Source organism: Phalacrocorax carbo, chromosome 11 (genome assembly GCF_963921805.1).
Source record: "Phalacrocorax carbo chromosome 11, bPhaCar2.1, whole genome shotgun sequence".
Taxonomy (NCBI): domain Eukaryota; kingdom Metazoa; phylum Chordata; class Aves; order Suliformes; family Phalacrocoracidae; genus Phalacrocorax; species Phalacrocorax carbo.
In genome coordinates, this window is record NC_087523.1 from 8,282,615 (window position 1) to 8,297,801 (window position 15,187).

General features: G+C 42.0%; 1 protein-coding gene across 3 annotated transcripts in view; it reads left to right on the top strand.

Annotated features, from left to right (window-relative positions):
- FGF13 (fibroblast growth factor 13) overlaps positions 1–15,187 on the top strand; it is a 262,685-nt gene that overhangs the window by 137,537 nt on the left and 109,961 nt on the right. For 2 of the 3 annotated variants that reach the window (XM_064462926.1, XM_064462928.1), the window contains exon 2: positions 5,764–5,931. The exons of the other annotated variant lie outside the window; for it this stretch is intronic. In XM_064462926.1, the coding sequence (XP_064318996.1) occupies positions 5,764–5,931 (168 nt within the window). The remainder of the gene's footprint in view (positions 1–5,763; positions 5,932–15,187) is intronic. 3 annotated transcript variants of the gene reach the window in all.

Sequence of the window (15,187 nt, forward strand, 5' to 3'; positions counted from 1 at the left end):
TTACTTTTGAAATATCATCTAAAGGAACTCAAGGTAAAAGTTGTGTCTTCCACAAGGTATTTTTGCTGTTTGTTTTGCTGGTTGGTGCTGTGTGATGCCTGGGTTTGGTGGTGTACTTGAGAGAAAGGAGCGAGCAAAAGGAGAGGCTCCAGAAGCGGCTTGTTGCAAATAAAAATTAGAGAATTTGGCTGCTTGTGTTTTCTGTGATATCTGTCTGCATTGTGAGAACTGCAAGTCCGAGTCAATCAGACTTCAAAGTTTTGAGCACACAGGTGCAAGCTGAAAGTAGCATTTCTGGGTGACACAGGAGTGCCGGGCTGTTCGGTAAGAACACTTCATTGGGATTTTGGCAAAGGTGAATAGGGAAATGGTGTGGATAAACTGTGTTGCTGTTAAGAAGTTTGGAGTGTATCACAACCCCAGAATAGAGGTTTATTTTATTTTTTAATTAGCTTGTAAGTATTTTTTGTGCCCTGAGTTCATGCTATTGGTCAAGTGGCTAACAAAAATCACACCTTCAACTGGAGTAAATTAGGGGAAAAAGAAAGCAGTAATGAAAAGAAGCAATGGGAGTTGTTATCACCTGTACACCTGAGAGCTTTTCATCAGCTGCTTCAACTGGGAAAATCTTATTACAGAAAAATACCTCACTTTCCTACCCATTCCCTGTCCTGCCGGCAATCAGTTGAAGCAAGTTATTTTGCAGGGTTTTTTTTAGATTTGTTCTTGTAAGGAGCTGAAAGCAAGCTGGTATCCTAATGTTTTCCCAAAAAGGAAAAAACCATTTCCTACATAACTCTAAACAGCCTCAGGGGCCCGGGTAACTTCGCTCCGTGACCTTTCTTTCCTTTTTGTGGGTGGAGGAGGCAGAGGATGAAGGAGGTGCTCAGTGAGCGTCACCGTTTTGTTTCACAGCACAGCCTGGCAGGTTACAGCGGTGAGGCATGTGCTGCTGCTCTTATTTTCAAAAAAGAGTTGTACTGGGGGAATGTTTGGTTTGGGTTTTTTTTTCTTTGGGGTTTTTTTTTTTTTTTTTTTACAACTTGCTCCCTCGTGTTAAAGAGGGAATGTTCATCACTTTGTGGGTGCATGGTTTTAGAGACACTCTAATGCTCTTCATGACTTGAAGATCTACTGTAGAGCTATGACTTTAGTCTTTCCAAAATGCCGGAAAAACTAATTTATTACAAGTATAAGTATCCTGGGGCTCACAGCATGTAAAACTAACCAGGCTAGGAAAAGTAAGGGAACTGAAGGAGGAAGAAGGAAAGTAATGTTTTGGGTAGTAATCTGAAAGGTTACTCAAGGAGGGAATGGATCCATGGAAGTATAAAATTTTTGTGTTAAATTGTGTCATACATACAAGAACAACAGTCTAACAGGAACATGGGGATTTCTTTTGCCTGGATATTAATGCATATTTACCCTATGGTTGCTACAGCCTTTAGCTAGCAGAGCTGAAGCCTTGCCATGTAAAACCAGCGTGGGGGGAAAGACGCTTCCATACAGCTTTATTAAATGCAAAGATTATTCATTTGGAACCTGAGCCAAGGCCTATGGACAGGGTCGATGATGTGGTTTCTAGCAATTCTAGACGGGACTGAAACGTAGTTGGACATAAAAGAAAGACAGAAACCAGTGGAGCGTTTAGCCATTGTGTTTGTATAAAGTAAACATGTTTTAATTTATCTTGAAAAACATCCTGGTGCCGGCAGTCATCCTAAAGATCACTTTCCTCTCTCTCAGCAAGCGTTATAGGAAGGAAGAATTTTTTTTTCCTACTGGCTTGTTGACAATCAGTTTTAGTTATTGTAATTAGTAATATTACTATTATGTTAAAACTAAGGAATATGCTACAGGATGATATTTAGCAAGTTGAATGTTTTAATGTAGGAAACAAGAGAGTTACTGCATCTACTTTATGCTAACTGCTAAGCAAATTCCTCCAATGTATACGCAGTTGCTGTGTTTTCAGTCTCCATCAAATTATGAGGGGGGGGTGGGGGAAACTATGAAGTATTTCTTTTTTGTCTTCCAACTGAGAATATACAGGTTCTTTACTAGTATCTTGATGACCTGTGTCCATGACATATGAAGTCTTGTCCATGTTTTACTCATGAGAAGATGGAAATGTAGACCACTGAGGTGTGTTACCCATGAGGATGGTGTGTACGTTAGGGTGAGCAGCTGCTGAGGTATGACGAGATGCATAGCTGAATATTGGAGGCTGGCAGGGTGACCATGCATCTGCCTTCGGGGGGGGGTGGCCAAGGAAATGTAGGTGTGCCTCAATGAAGGTTTCTTCTAACCGCCCTTGAGAAGAGCATCCGCATGATGGAGTGAAGCTGGGCATCTGCTAGGCTTCTCATGGGTCTTCTGCTGCCTTTGCGGAGCTTGGTGCTGGCTTGTGATTACTACCCAAATTAGCCAATTTAAAGCTAGCTTGTGTATCTGTGCGTTACGCAGAGGAGTGTAAGCACATCCTAGGTCCTGCAAACAGCAGAGTCTGATGGAGGGAATAGCTGAGTAAAAACATCCTCTGCTCCACATAGCACAGTATGTAAATAATGCTTTGGGTTTTTGTTAATGCCCTAAAATTTACCGTTTCTATCCTACTCTGGTGTACGTGTGATTCTTTCATAAGTGTGGGTTTTATCTCATTAGCAAAATCATAGCGGGTTGCTGGTGGTATTTCTCCCTTTTCCAAAGTACTTGTTCACAGTTGTTTAATAATGATCCTTTCATGATCGTGCACTGATTATTTTTAGTCATCAAAAATGGACATGATCAGGTTTTTAAAGCTTTTTAGACTAGATTCTGTGTCATTGAAACTTCCCTGTGGATTGGTTCTTGCAACCCATAAATGAGGTCCTGTAGCTGTGATTCCAGTGGCTCCATGAGGGTATCTGGCTGTCATAGCAGGGAAAAAGAGGCGTTGGGGTCAGGGGGTGTTCCTAGCTTTGTAATAAATTCTCAGCCCGACTTGAGGCCATTCATCATGTTAAGAAAAGGTTTTAGCTGTTCGCTTCAGAACACTGGCATCAATTAATTTACCCATACATCATTCCAGCATTAAGGCTTTATTAGAGCTGTGGTTCCTAGGGTTTGCTCCAGATGTCAGTGCTATGACGGTCCTCAAAACTAAGACTCATTTATACCTGCTGTCCTGGATTCTAGTAACCTGACGTGCTTTTGATAATTGCAGCATGTTCATAACTTACTGAAGGTGTGGTTCCTTTTGTGCCTTAGTCACGTTTAAATAAATCTGTGTGTAGGTGATGATACGAGCATGTAGGTGACTGGTTGTATCTTCTGACCAGTTATATCTTCTCCACCTGTTTTAGTTAGTGAGCTTGCCTGAGATAGGGGTACACCTACCTAATGATGACAAGCAACAATTTGCCAAACACTTGATGAATGGAGTCAGTCCATGGAGCTGGTCTGCAGGTGCCGCGTAAGCCTTTGAGCTTACAGAAGCTGAGAAATCCTAGCTCAGTGCCAAACAGCTCTTGTGGCTAGCAGAATAGGTCCTTACCCCATGCCTCTGGGTAATCACGAGTCGCTCCTTCTCCTCTGCAGAGCCTGTTTAGCAGCTGCAAGCCTGATTTCTGCTTTTTTCCCACGAAAGTGGCAGTCCAGCACCACACAGCATTGAACCTTATGGGTAATTCTCTGAGCCCCTGCAGTCAGACAGGACTTCTCAGGAAGGACTCTGCCTGTCAGAGGGTCAGCCCAGGGACATGCCTTTTGCCCAAAGCTGAGTTTTTGGCAGTGGGGCATGCTCTGCTGTGTATCAGCCAGCTTGCTGGCAGAAGTTAGCTGTGCATTTCGCTCCTCTGCTGCTTATTCGTGTTTCACGGTGCACGTTACCCTTTATCCCTATAAATGTCAGAGGACACGCCGCAGGGCTCCCGCACCGCTGCCGTCAGTGGCACCGCATGCAGTCGCTGGTGGCTTTACACACACGCCTGCAACAGCGGCTTGTGTGGTGCCTTTTTGGAGGAGTGACCCATCAGGGCTTGTTGGTCTGTGGCTTATCTTGGGTGTTGACTCCTGGTAATTACTCCCAGCAATTGCCCTTCAGTCTCAGCGCTGTCAGTATGTTTCATGAACACGTACGTACCCTTCAAACAAGCCAAAGTAAAACTAGTATTGTTAAGAGAGCATTATACAGCAATCCAGACCTTGTGCTCCTTTGACCTGCTGCTCTTTTTTGAACCACTTGTGCTTTCTTATTAGCTCATGCATCCCTTTTAATGACACTTTATATGGATTATTATTGTGTGTTACTGACACTGCGTGTAGTCTAATGAAGTAACAACAGCCAAGGTGCAAAATGTCTCCTGCAGATTAATGAGGTCTTGAAAGAAGGTGACTGCCCACTGTGAAAAAAAAGACTATCAGACTGAATCACTTATTTATCCCCTAGATGTGGCTTTTACTGGTACGATTCTTGAAAGGAGAAAAAAAAATCAAGTGTGTGAACATGCAAGAGGATCATATTTGTTTGTGTAGATCCATATTTACATCTGTCAGTTTTTAAGAATGATTATACATTGGCGGATATTTAGGAAGCAGTTAAATTGTTTGAATTAGTGGCCAACACTTCTAAACCATATAAACTTACACAGTGCTAGTGCATCTGCAGTTTTAGACTAGCCTGTCAACAGTTACTTTCCTGATTGTTACAATTTTGCTTTCCTAATCTCGAATTTTTTTACATTATTAATTTATATTTTTTGCTATACAGTTGGAGCGTCTCAGCTTGATTTTGGCTGTGATATCTCTGCATCACACTATAAATAACTAGTGGTGGTTAGAGACTCTTTGGAAAAAGTATTTAATTTTGGTTTGGGGAGATGATCTGTGTCTTAAAGTTGTAAGTGAGGAATCTCACTATCTCCATTATTAAGGCTTCATATTTTTTTTTTATGATGGAAAAGTGTTTCAATTCTTTCTGGTAATGTAATAGTTTGAGGTAGCTGGAGCTTTCTGTATGCTGTATATTTTATCTTTTTACCATTTAATCGTCTGACCCCATTCAGAAAACATCTCAGGCTGCGTATCATTTATGTTATTAATGGCAGTATTGATTTATAAGATCAACTTTAAAAAATGACTTGTTGTTTTACAAGAAAACCATCAAAAGGATTTATGTGCTTTCACTTTGTACATCTACTCTTCTATCCATTGAAAATGATGATCAAGTCAAATGTCATTGGATTATCGTCCTTGCTCTATGGAACTGTGTATAATTACGTATCCTGATAAAGGCATGTTCTTTTTACTTGGGGGAATAGATACACTGATGTTGCATTACCTGCAGATGTGGAATGATTGCTCCCTGATGTTAACGTAGAGATTGCTTATGGCTAGGCAATAAAAGCATGCTTTGTTTGCTTTTTTCCTTAACCTGCATGCAGAATAGATACAGGTGCTATAGGAAAATAAAACAAAGACATAGGAGAGAACCTCGTTGTGGCTTTTTGGAGCAGGGTGTTATTTTACTATTTATTAAAGCTGCATGAAACAATATAAAGTGTTGATGTTTATGAGAAGCATTGTTTATAAAAGTAAATATTTTCCCCACCCTTCTACCACCATGACTAAGATACTTAACGCTTTGAGATTTATTTTCTTTCCTATAAACATTTCTTCCCCTCCTTTCTTTCCCCCACCCTGACTTTATGTAGTTGATTTAATTCTCTAGATTGCTTTCCTCAAGCTCTAACTTGAGTTCATTTTGTTATGTGGTGACCACAGTTATGGATGACGCTCCCCCTGGCACACAGGAGTACATTATGTTACGGCAAGATTCGATCCAATCTGCGGAATTAAAGAAAAAAGAGTCCCCTTTTCGTGCTAAGTGTCACGAAATCTTCTGCTGCCCACTGAAGCAAGTGCACCTCAAAGAGAACACAGAGCCGGAAGGTTTGTGGCACTATGGATCCATGTTCTGTTTGTTTCTATTATTTTTACTTTTCCATGTATGTCCCTAGAGTGTGCTGTGTGTTTTCCAGCCTGTGTCAGCGTAGTGCAACTGATGCAGGAAGCGTGATGCGCTCCATGTCCCCCTTTGCTTGCCTGTTAGTGTCTGATTCAGCTATCACAGGACACTATGGTATAAGCCATGTGCGGTGTCATTCTAGACAAGAAGTGACACTGCTTTTTCTTAAATAAAGTTTTTTTGTTTCAGCTCTCATCATTACACACCGCCCTTTTTTGGCTGCCAAAAGTTGCTTGCTACTTAAACGGCATCAATTCCTAGTTGGTACTTCCCAGTAACATTTCTGAAGCTGCACTCTGCTGAAAATATGGCACTTAGGCTCAGATTCAGCTTGTCCCCAACACCTTTCACTCCATAAGGCTTCTGCATAGCGCTAGAGAATGCTCATGACAGCTGTACTTAAATGAAGCAGGATGAAGTTTGTATGTAATGCACGCCTGGTTGCATTTTGGAAAATGAAATGCATGCAGAGCAGAAAAAAATAAGTAGAATGTTTTCCTTTTCAGATAAAGCAAAGGTATGGTCTCTTCTAATGCTGTTTACTAATAAGAAATTACTCATGAGGTATCTATAACTTGTTCGTCTCGTGTGCATAAGATTAAGCTATTTTAAATTATATTTTTTTAATATTTTCTCTTATTGTTCCGTCTGTGTTTTGCATTACTGCCTCATATTCCACATGGTAAGCCTTCTACTTTTTCCATAAGCTCCAGTGTCTGCCAAGACAAATAATGCTACTGCTGGTAGATGTATTTTAAGATTAAATATTCAGGGCTGGATGCTGCCACAGTTGAGTCTGCAGCAACGGCAAAGTGAGCAGGTTGGAGCTGTTTCTCAAAAATCACTTGTATTATTCTCTCTGTAATGATGGGCATCGGTTGCTGAGCTGTCACTGTTAGCCCAAAATATTTCAGTCAATTGTTTTCTCCTGGTACATACCCCAAATTTTGCATGAATGTTCTTTGCACCACTTCTGGGAGATCTGTGTCTTTTATTTAAAAAGGATTTTACTAAAATAGCATTTCTTTCTCATCTCACCAGAAATATTAAGTCTGACACAAACACTGGGGTAAGGTGTGGAGAGAGGTTTTTTGTTTCAGTGATGGTATAACTGAATATTAAAATTGGGTTTTGAAAACACAAAGCCTCATTTTCCTCTCAGTTCTGGGGCTGACTTGGTAGCAGTTGTGTTTTCATAATTCTGAACTCAGTAAACATGAAGGAAAGGTGAATCCCATAGCACTCTTCTGGATTAGCAAATATAATTAATTTCTTATCTTCTGTCAGGATTTATGTTGCTCATGAGTAACTTATGAGCCTAGAACTGGTCATGTCGAGCTCCTCTAGGAATATGATGACAGCTGAGCTACTAGAGGTGCTCAGCATCCTTGGCAAGTAATATCTGGTGAAATGAAAGGTTCCATGTGAGCCATAAAGAGAAGGGCCCTAAACCTGGCATCATTGACTCCCATGCTCTATTTCACTTTTCCTTTGTGCTCGTGTGGAACTCCAGGAGAAGCTGATGGTCATTTCAGTGGAGCTTATCCTGGGAGCTGGATGTCTGCTGGGGACTAGCTCTTAGCTAGGTCTGATCCTTTTCAGTGAATAAATCAACTATTTACACGCTAATGGCATGTAATGTTCAAGAGGAACAAGGGAAGTGGAGTTGTGCTGGGCTTTTTATCTCCAGAGCATGAGTCTCCTGGGGGCACAGTTTTGTTCGTGTTGGGGAATTCAGGATCCTCTGGGAGAAGCTTGCAAGGTGCAGGCTGTAAGTGAAGACCTGGGGAGCATCAGTTCTGCCGTACTGTCATCTGGAAGCCAACAGTTGCTCTTCTTAGATTCTCTATAAATCCACATACTGTCTCTCTCCAACAACAGCTGTGTTACTCCTTCCTCCATGGCATATGGTATTGTTAATCATTCTTACCGAAAATGTTTAGTTCTAAGAGGAAAGCTTTTCATCTTTTACTGCAGTATACAAGGATGAATGTCTCTTCCCCTTCTTCTCCCTCTGCCTCTCCTCCAAGAATTTTGCATTACTAGACAGGGCACAAGAAGCTATGGCCATTTTGACTTATCCCACAGCTGTCTGAGTTGATGAGAATTCATAGGGGTGTCAATTTTTATTGTTGCATGATTTCTATATATGTTTCTGTGAAAGATATTGCCTTTAGCATGAGAGGGGAAATGCATGTTTAGGAATCCTTGTAGCCTTTTAAATTGCCTGGGCTGCATTGGTCTTTTTCTTCAGAATCTGTGAATTGCCTGGCAATGGTGTTAGACGCACTGCAAGACTGATGTGTGTCATCCGCAGTAGTTGGTTGGCATGAAGCTTGAAAAATTTTTGGTATGAAATGATCCGAACTGTGCTTTCAGTGCAAACACTAAAACAGCCTGTTTAAGTTAATGGAGTGGCTGAAACAAACCCTACCTGAATACCTTCTAGCGTGAACCCAGCAGTTAACAGCTCAGTAGTGCTATGAGGATGAATGAAAATAAATGTTTAAACCTGTTACTGTAACATAATTTACACATTTTTGAAGGTACTGGAAAGTACGGCAACTAAGAAGCTGTTAGGAAACCTCTCTGAGTAAAATGTCATAATGGAAGTTTTATGGAAAACTGCAGGCTTGAAAGACTCTGCAGAGAGTATAAAAAATACCTTTTTTTTATCTGCTGAGTAATGACATGGGAGCACATAGTAAATCCTGTGCATTTCCAGTTTTGCAACTCTTTGTCTAAATATTTTGCTTAGATGATGGATTTCTTCTCTGCACTTTTTAACCACTTTCATACAGGGTTAATGCTTGGGGCACCTCATTTTAACACTTCAGGAGTTGAAGCCCCTAGGCACGTATGATGATACCAGGTAAAAGTTTTCCTGGCTTTTTGAAGGGGTGTTTGGGGAATGTTCTGCTGTTTGCTGAAAGACTCAAATACCACCTGACTTTGGTGTCTGAACCAGGTGGCCCATCATTTCTCATACCTGAGGCCCATTTGTAAAACAAAAAGAAGGAATGAGAAAATTAGATCCATGTTTCCTAAATTAACCTTAGTCTCTTGTTCTTTTCCTCACACCCTGCCTGGCTGCTTGCAATGTCATCATTTTTCACAGCACCTGTGTGCCTCCAGTACGCCCAAACAGAATAGGTCCAGGGCCAGTACATTTGATATCAACCTGGAGGACACACAGAAGGTACTTGGACCAGTAACTATAGCAAGGACAGGCTGAGAGTGTCTTTGTAAGCGTTAGATGTGGAAGGAAGGAGGAGAACAATAGGAAATCACAACAATACTATCTTCCCGAAATGTGGAAATTTCCATTTGGGTCCAGTGCCGGCAGGGTGGTGTCTGTCAGTCTGGATCCCGGTTCAGATAGGATGCTGCCTTGCCTGATGCTGTAGGAATCTTGGGGCTAAGTTAAAAGATGAACTACTGCTTTACTCTGCATCATCCAGCTTTGTTTTGTCAAAGTCATTCTACAGTTTTCAATATCGTGGATCTCTCAAATGCAATAAAACTAGCAGACCTGACATCCTTACCTGGATGCTAGGTCCTGGGGGCATTGTGCATTGTTTACAATTACATCCAAGCAGCAGCAAAACACAGGGTGTTTTTGTAGCTTCCCTCAAGCCAGGAACATGCTGCTAGCAGGAGAAGGGCCATCTGAAGTACATTTTGCAGCTATTTGTTCTCTTAAACTATTTAAACATAAGCTGCTGCTATCTGTATGAAACATGGTTACATAAAAAGAAGTCTGCTCCTGGAAAACTAATTTGAGTTGTATTATTACATCCAGAGGAGGGACTATAATGAGAGAAATGTTTTTTAAAAACACCCATTGGTTAGTCACAGTCACATAATCAAGAGTCTTGGCCTCTTGCCCACAGTTCTGTTTTCATGTGGGGTTCTTTGCCTTTTTTTTTTTTTTTTTGTAACATTTAGTCTCCCTCCAGGCATACATGACCTTTTTACACAGAAAAGCCGACAAGCATAGAAAAATATGTATTGGAGATGAGGAGAGGGAAATCTGGGATAGCAGCTGGTAATGAGGAAAGGCAGCTTTCCTCAACCAACAGGAAATCTGATCAGATAGAAAAATGTTAAGGATGCTAATGTGAAACACGCGGCTTTGTGGTTGCCCTTGACAATGGCTTGTTATCTTCATCCCTAGCAATGGGATGACTGGCAGAGCCAGTCCCGGGGGCGAGGAAAAGGTAGGACATTTGAGCACATTATGTGGGAGGCTGGCTTTTCTGCCTACTCCATGGGCACACGCGGTTTTGTCACCAGCAGAAATTCAGAGCCTTTATATTGTCATACTCCATGTCCCTTGGGTGCTGCAAGCGTCGTGTCACCACTGATAGTACTGTTACTTGGCACTCTAATTATACACTTTTCTTCTAGATCAAATCAGTCCCATTAGCCCAGCTCCCTTGTTTAATTATGTTAATACAAGTGCATTTCTGCATTTTAGAGGAGAAAAAGAAAGAAGGGGGAGGAGGACCTGTATTTGAAATCATGGAGAACTATGAGAGGTTTTAAACCTCAGGTATTGTTCAGAGCTGAAAAAGACTTTGTATTCCAGTGGGGAATAATAAAGGTGAGCCCTGTGAAACAGAGGCACATTTGCCTGTGCCCGTCATGTCTGAGATGACCTGGCACACTTGGCTGTGAGACACCAGTGAGGGGGCTTAACATCTGCACTGCGGGTGCATTCAACCTCAGATTTAATCTGGACCAACAGCTGCCTGAAAGGAACTCACTGGTTCAATGAATGGGGGTTCCTACTAAGTTACATGAGCCTATTTATAATCTTTATCAGAGTTATGGTCCCTTCATACTAGATTAATAATGTTTCCTAACCTTCCATGATGTTCTTCATAATGTCTTCTGCTTTCAGTGGAGGTGAAAGGTGAAGACTTGGTATCCCATTTGCCAACGCTCTTGCCAAGAGGAGTATTTAACCCTTTCCTGCTGCAGCTAAGCTGTCTGGCCTGGAGCAGTTCACCCCAGGGAGGGAAGAGGGAGGGCAGGCAGTGTGCTATTGCCTGGCGTTGGGCCCTGCAGCCCTCTGCTCTCATCGTCACCCTTTCCCTCAGCAAAAACTTTTTCTTGACTCTGCTTTTGCCTGCGCCTCTTGGATTCTTCTGTGGGGAATGTGAAGCTTTGACCTTGCCTCACTCCTGAGTCCTGGAACTGGCAAGAAGAAGCAATGAGCAATGCCTGAGCCTTGTCCAATACTAAATGAAAATAAGCTTTAAATCCTGTCCGTGTGGATACACATCAAATTGCTGCAGCTATGGGACTACATCTGTAGTGACGGATGATCTAAAAGGACTGACAGGCCACAAAAGCCAAAGGTCTGAAGCCGACGCTGTTATAATGCCTTTTGCCCCACAAAGAGAATCCAACTTTGACTTGAGTGATTAAATAATAACCTTCTGTTTCAGGGCATTGGGAGGCAGTGGTGGCAACTGCACTCTTATTTTCTTCAGATGCTTAGTACATAAAGCAGGACAGCTCAGTCCTGTAAGTGGCTGAGCCCTCTTGCCCTGATCCTCCAAAGCCTTTCAGCGCACAGTTAACTTTAAACATGCGAGTGCTCCCAGCAGAGTTAAAGGGGTTGGAATGTATTTAATGAGCTTACCTGAATGCAGCCTGGGCCTGGCTTGGTTTCAGGCTCAGGCAGTGCAAATCCAGAGTAATTCCACCAAAATCCAATATTTATTCAATATTTACTTGTCTGCAAATGGGATCAGAACCTCCCCATAGAGTTTAATTTGATTTCTTCTTTTCTTACTCCCTTAGGAGTTTATATGGTCCTTATTGCCACAACCATTCATGACTGAACATGCTTGTCCTCATAGCATTGCTGTGCAGTAGGGAAATTTAGTGTTTTCCATTATAAAGAAGGAAGTGAAGAACTTGATTCTCAAAACTATTTGGGCATCTCATCGGCATTAGTAACGATAACACTGCCTACTGAATCAGCTGCGCACATGGTACTTAACGATTATCTTTGGAAGATTCTGGGGTGTGACACTTCTGGCCATGCAGAAATATCACATTCAACATTTTTCCATAAATTTAAACTTAGAATATGAGGTTTTTACCTTACTTTTTGTCAGTGGCTATGCAGCAGCTTGTGCCAGCTGAACTGCCAGCTGCCTCCAACCCTCCTTTCCTCTTACCTCCCACCACATGCTTGTGTGTTGACCTGTGCTTCAGCAAGCTCCACCACCAAATGCTGCCTTTTCTCACCATGTCAGTTAATGAATGGCTCAGCGCTAGGTGAGCCCAGTTCTGGCTGTGGCAGGAATGGTGGGGGACGGAGGACAGGGGGACAGGAGCAGCCGGCGATAGCAGGTAATGCATGAACAGCGACAGGTTATTAGGCTCCTGTTTTGGCTTTACCTTAAACTGTTATCCTCTACTACTTTCATTTTCTGCTCTTTATTTACTTTTCACCAAGTACTTGGCTCTGTGCTGAGTCTTCACACATCCAGCTGTGTGCAGCCTTATAAAAAACATCTCTTTAAGGCGGCTGGACATTATTTAAAGAATAAGATGGTGGTTCACTGTTTAAAGTCCTGAGCAGGAGGCATCTAATTGTTGATAAAACATTTCTATCAGCAGGTAACTACAATGATTACAGAGTCTGTATTGAGGAAGGCATTTGAGGTTTTGAAGAAGAGTCACTGAATGTAGCATTTCAAATGGCTCGTAAATCTCCCTTGTTCCTGAATTCACACATACCTGCCACCTCACAGGATACAGGGCAAGAGCTTTGCTTAGGGCTCTGCTCAGCTCCTGAGAGCCTCGGAGATCAGTATGTTATACACAGCCGTGACTCCTGCATCCTATTGATTTGCTTTGCTAATTCCTTTTAACTAATACACCTACCATTTTAGTCCTACCTACATGAAAAAAATGACTTTTTCAAAGGTCTATGGCTCTTGTTGTCAGCTAAATGTGACCTGAAATAAGGATTGCAGCTGGAAGATCCTTCTCAGCATGTACACACACACCTCTCAGTCCAGGAAACTGTGCATGCCTTAGCCTGTTTGTCAAACTTAAATCTTTAGAATAAGGAGGAGGAAATGAAGGTTAAATAAAAGTAACAGAAGTGTTCCAGGCACCCTCCTTCTGATAGAAGGAGGATTTAAAGCTTAACAGTGCTGCTGCTCTTTCCAGGCTGCTGCCCAGGGCAGCAGCTCACAGAGGGGGAGCTCAGCTGGATGGACTGATGCTCACCCTGTAGTCACTTCTTACCCAGCTCTCTTCAGGGGAGCTGATATTTAAGTCATAGTTCCTTCAGGCTATGTCCTTTGATCAAACCTACCATTATAAAGTACCTTTGTATGTACAACTGTTATTGAACCCTTGGTCCCTTTTGGACTATGTTCCTTTTACTGCTAGACGCTTTCTTTAGTATCCAGATGTCTCTTGACCTCTGTAAAGAATGGTCACCTTTCAGCCTTCTAGTTGGTGCTGATTTTCCAGCATATGCAGGCCTGCCTTTCAGGGTGACTGTCCTCAGGGAGTCATCAGGTCTGTGGTCCCAAGTCCATAGGTAATAGATACACCAGGAGAGGCACTAAAAGTCCTCCCAGTACTTTTATCTGCCATCTCACCTGGCCACAAAGTAACAAATTGGAAATTAAGGGGTTTGTTGAACTGGGTTTTCCTGGCGGAAGGCTTCAAAGGTGCAGCTGTAATTGCAAATTGTGTAATTGTTAGCCAAATTTGCATTCTGTAGCATTAGAGTAATGACATTAGGAGCAGTTTTAGTGCTTTTATTTCTAGACAATGGGTTTTAATTCTTGAGCTGGAGCTGGCCTCACCACTGAACAGGTCCTGACAACCTAAAGAGGACTCCTATCTCTTACCTTACCTGTGTACTCTTCAAGGCAAATCTCTTATCTATGTCTTCTGCTACTTTGTTCTCATCTCAGAATAAATATTCATTATGGAGACAGTATCTGGCACTTAGCATATCTAACTAGGACATTTAGACCAAATGAGTCACACTGATGATGGTTTCTCATCTCATCTTTAAAAGAGTATTTGAAAGCTTCGAGGAGTGCTCCTTGTATGGAGGAAAGCCTTTGTCTTGCTACTTTTTCATTCCATGACTCTCCTGAGAAAGCATCAGACTTCACTCTTCAATCTGTCCTCATTTTAAATAAGATGATGTAGTACTTTATTAATAATGAAGGTGGTTCTTTGTACCTTATTCAACAACATGGCCCATCATAATTATTGCATGACCCTTTATCAGCGGTAACATATGTAGTGTTTAAATATCAGCCTTTGGGTTGAAAGCACACCAAATTTTTCATGCTGTTCTAGGTTAGGACAACTCTGGAAACAAGGAGTTAAACTTTTTAGCTATCGCTGGGAAGTTGTTTCTTTTCCCAAGGCAATCACTACAAAAGCATTTAGGTATGTGTACATGGTCCAGCAGAGTGCACTGCAGAGATCCCCTAGCTACCGTCCCACATCTGCGCAGCCCAGTGCAGCACCATTGTAATCTCGGGTATAATTACCTTGAGTAGCTCACAGTATTATGTTGCAGCTTGTCTGTGGTTTCCAGTTCCAGGGTTAGGTCAGCCCATATCTAACTCAGGGGCTTCTGTTCTTCATTCCGTCAGCAGCCTGGGCCTTCAGCAGCTGATGCCTCTGAGTGCACAAAAGTGAAGCCACAACAAATGGCAAGGTTCATCAGAAAGTCTAGCAGACTCATTACCTCTAGGGTTGTCTGGAAAAGAAGAGGAAGGCAGTCTTACTTCTAGCTCAGTCTGGTCTGCATGTGCTCCTTCAACTCAGTGTTTTCCTCTCATGCTTCTCCTTGTTCTGGATACTGCTCTGTCAGAGCTGTGGATGCTTTCAGAACAAAGCTGAAGAATCTGCATAGCAGTGCATTTCACTTCAAATACGTGATGAGCACACTACGCTTAGTGTTCTTTTATGATTGCATACATAGTTAACTTCTGGCAGTAGCACTTTTGCCTCTATTTTTCATTCTTTTAAGTGTCCTGACCTGCAAAGCTAAAGAAACCAAAGATTTACCAGACGTCAGTGAGTACAACAGAGATCCAAAGATTGCAAAAGGCCAGTTTCCCTAGAACACTTATGTAAAATTATTGAATGCTTTTTTCAGTAGTGTTTGGG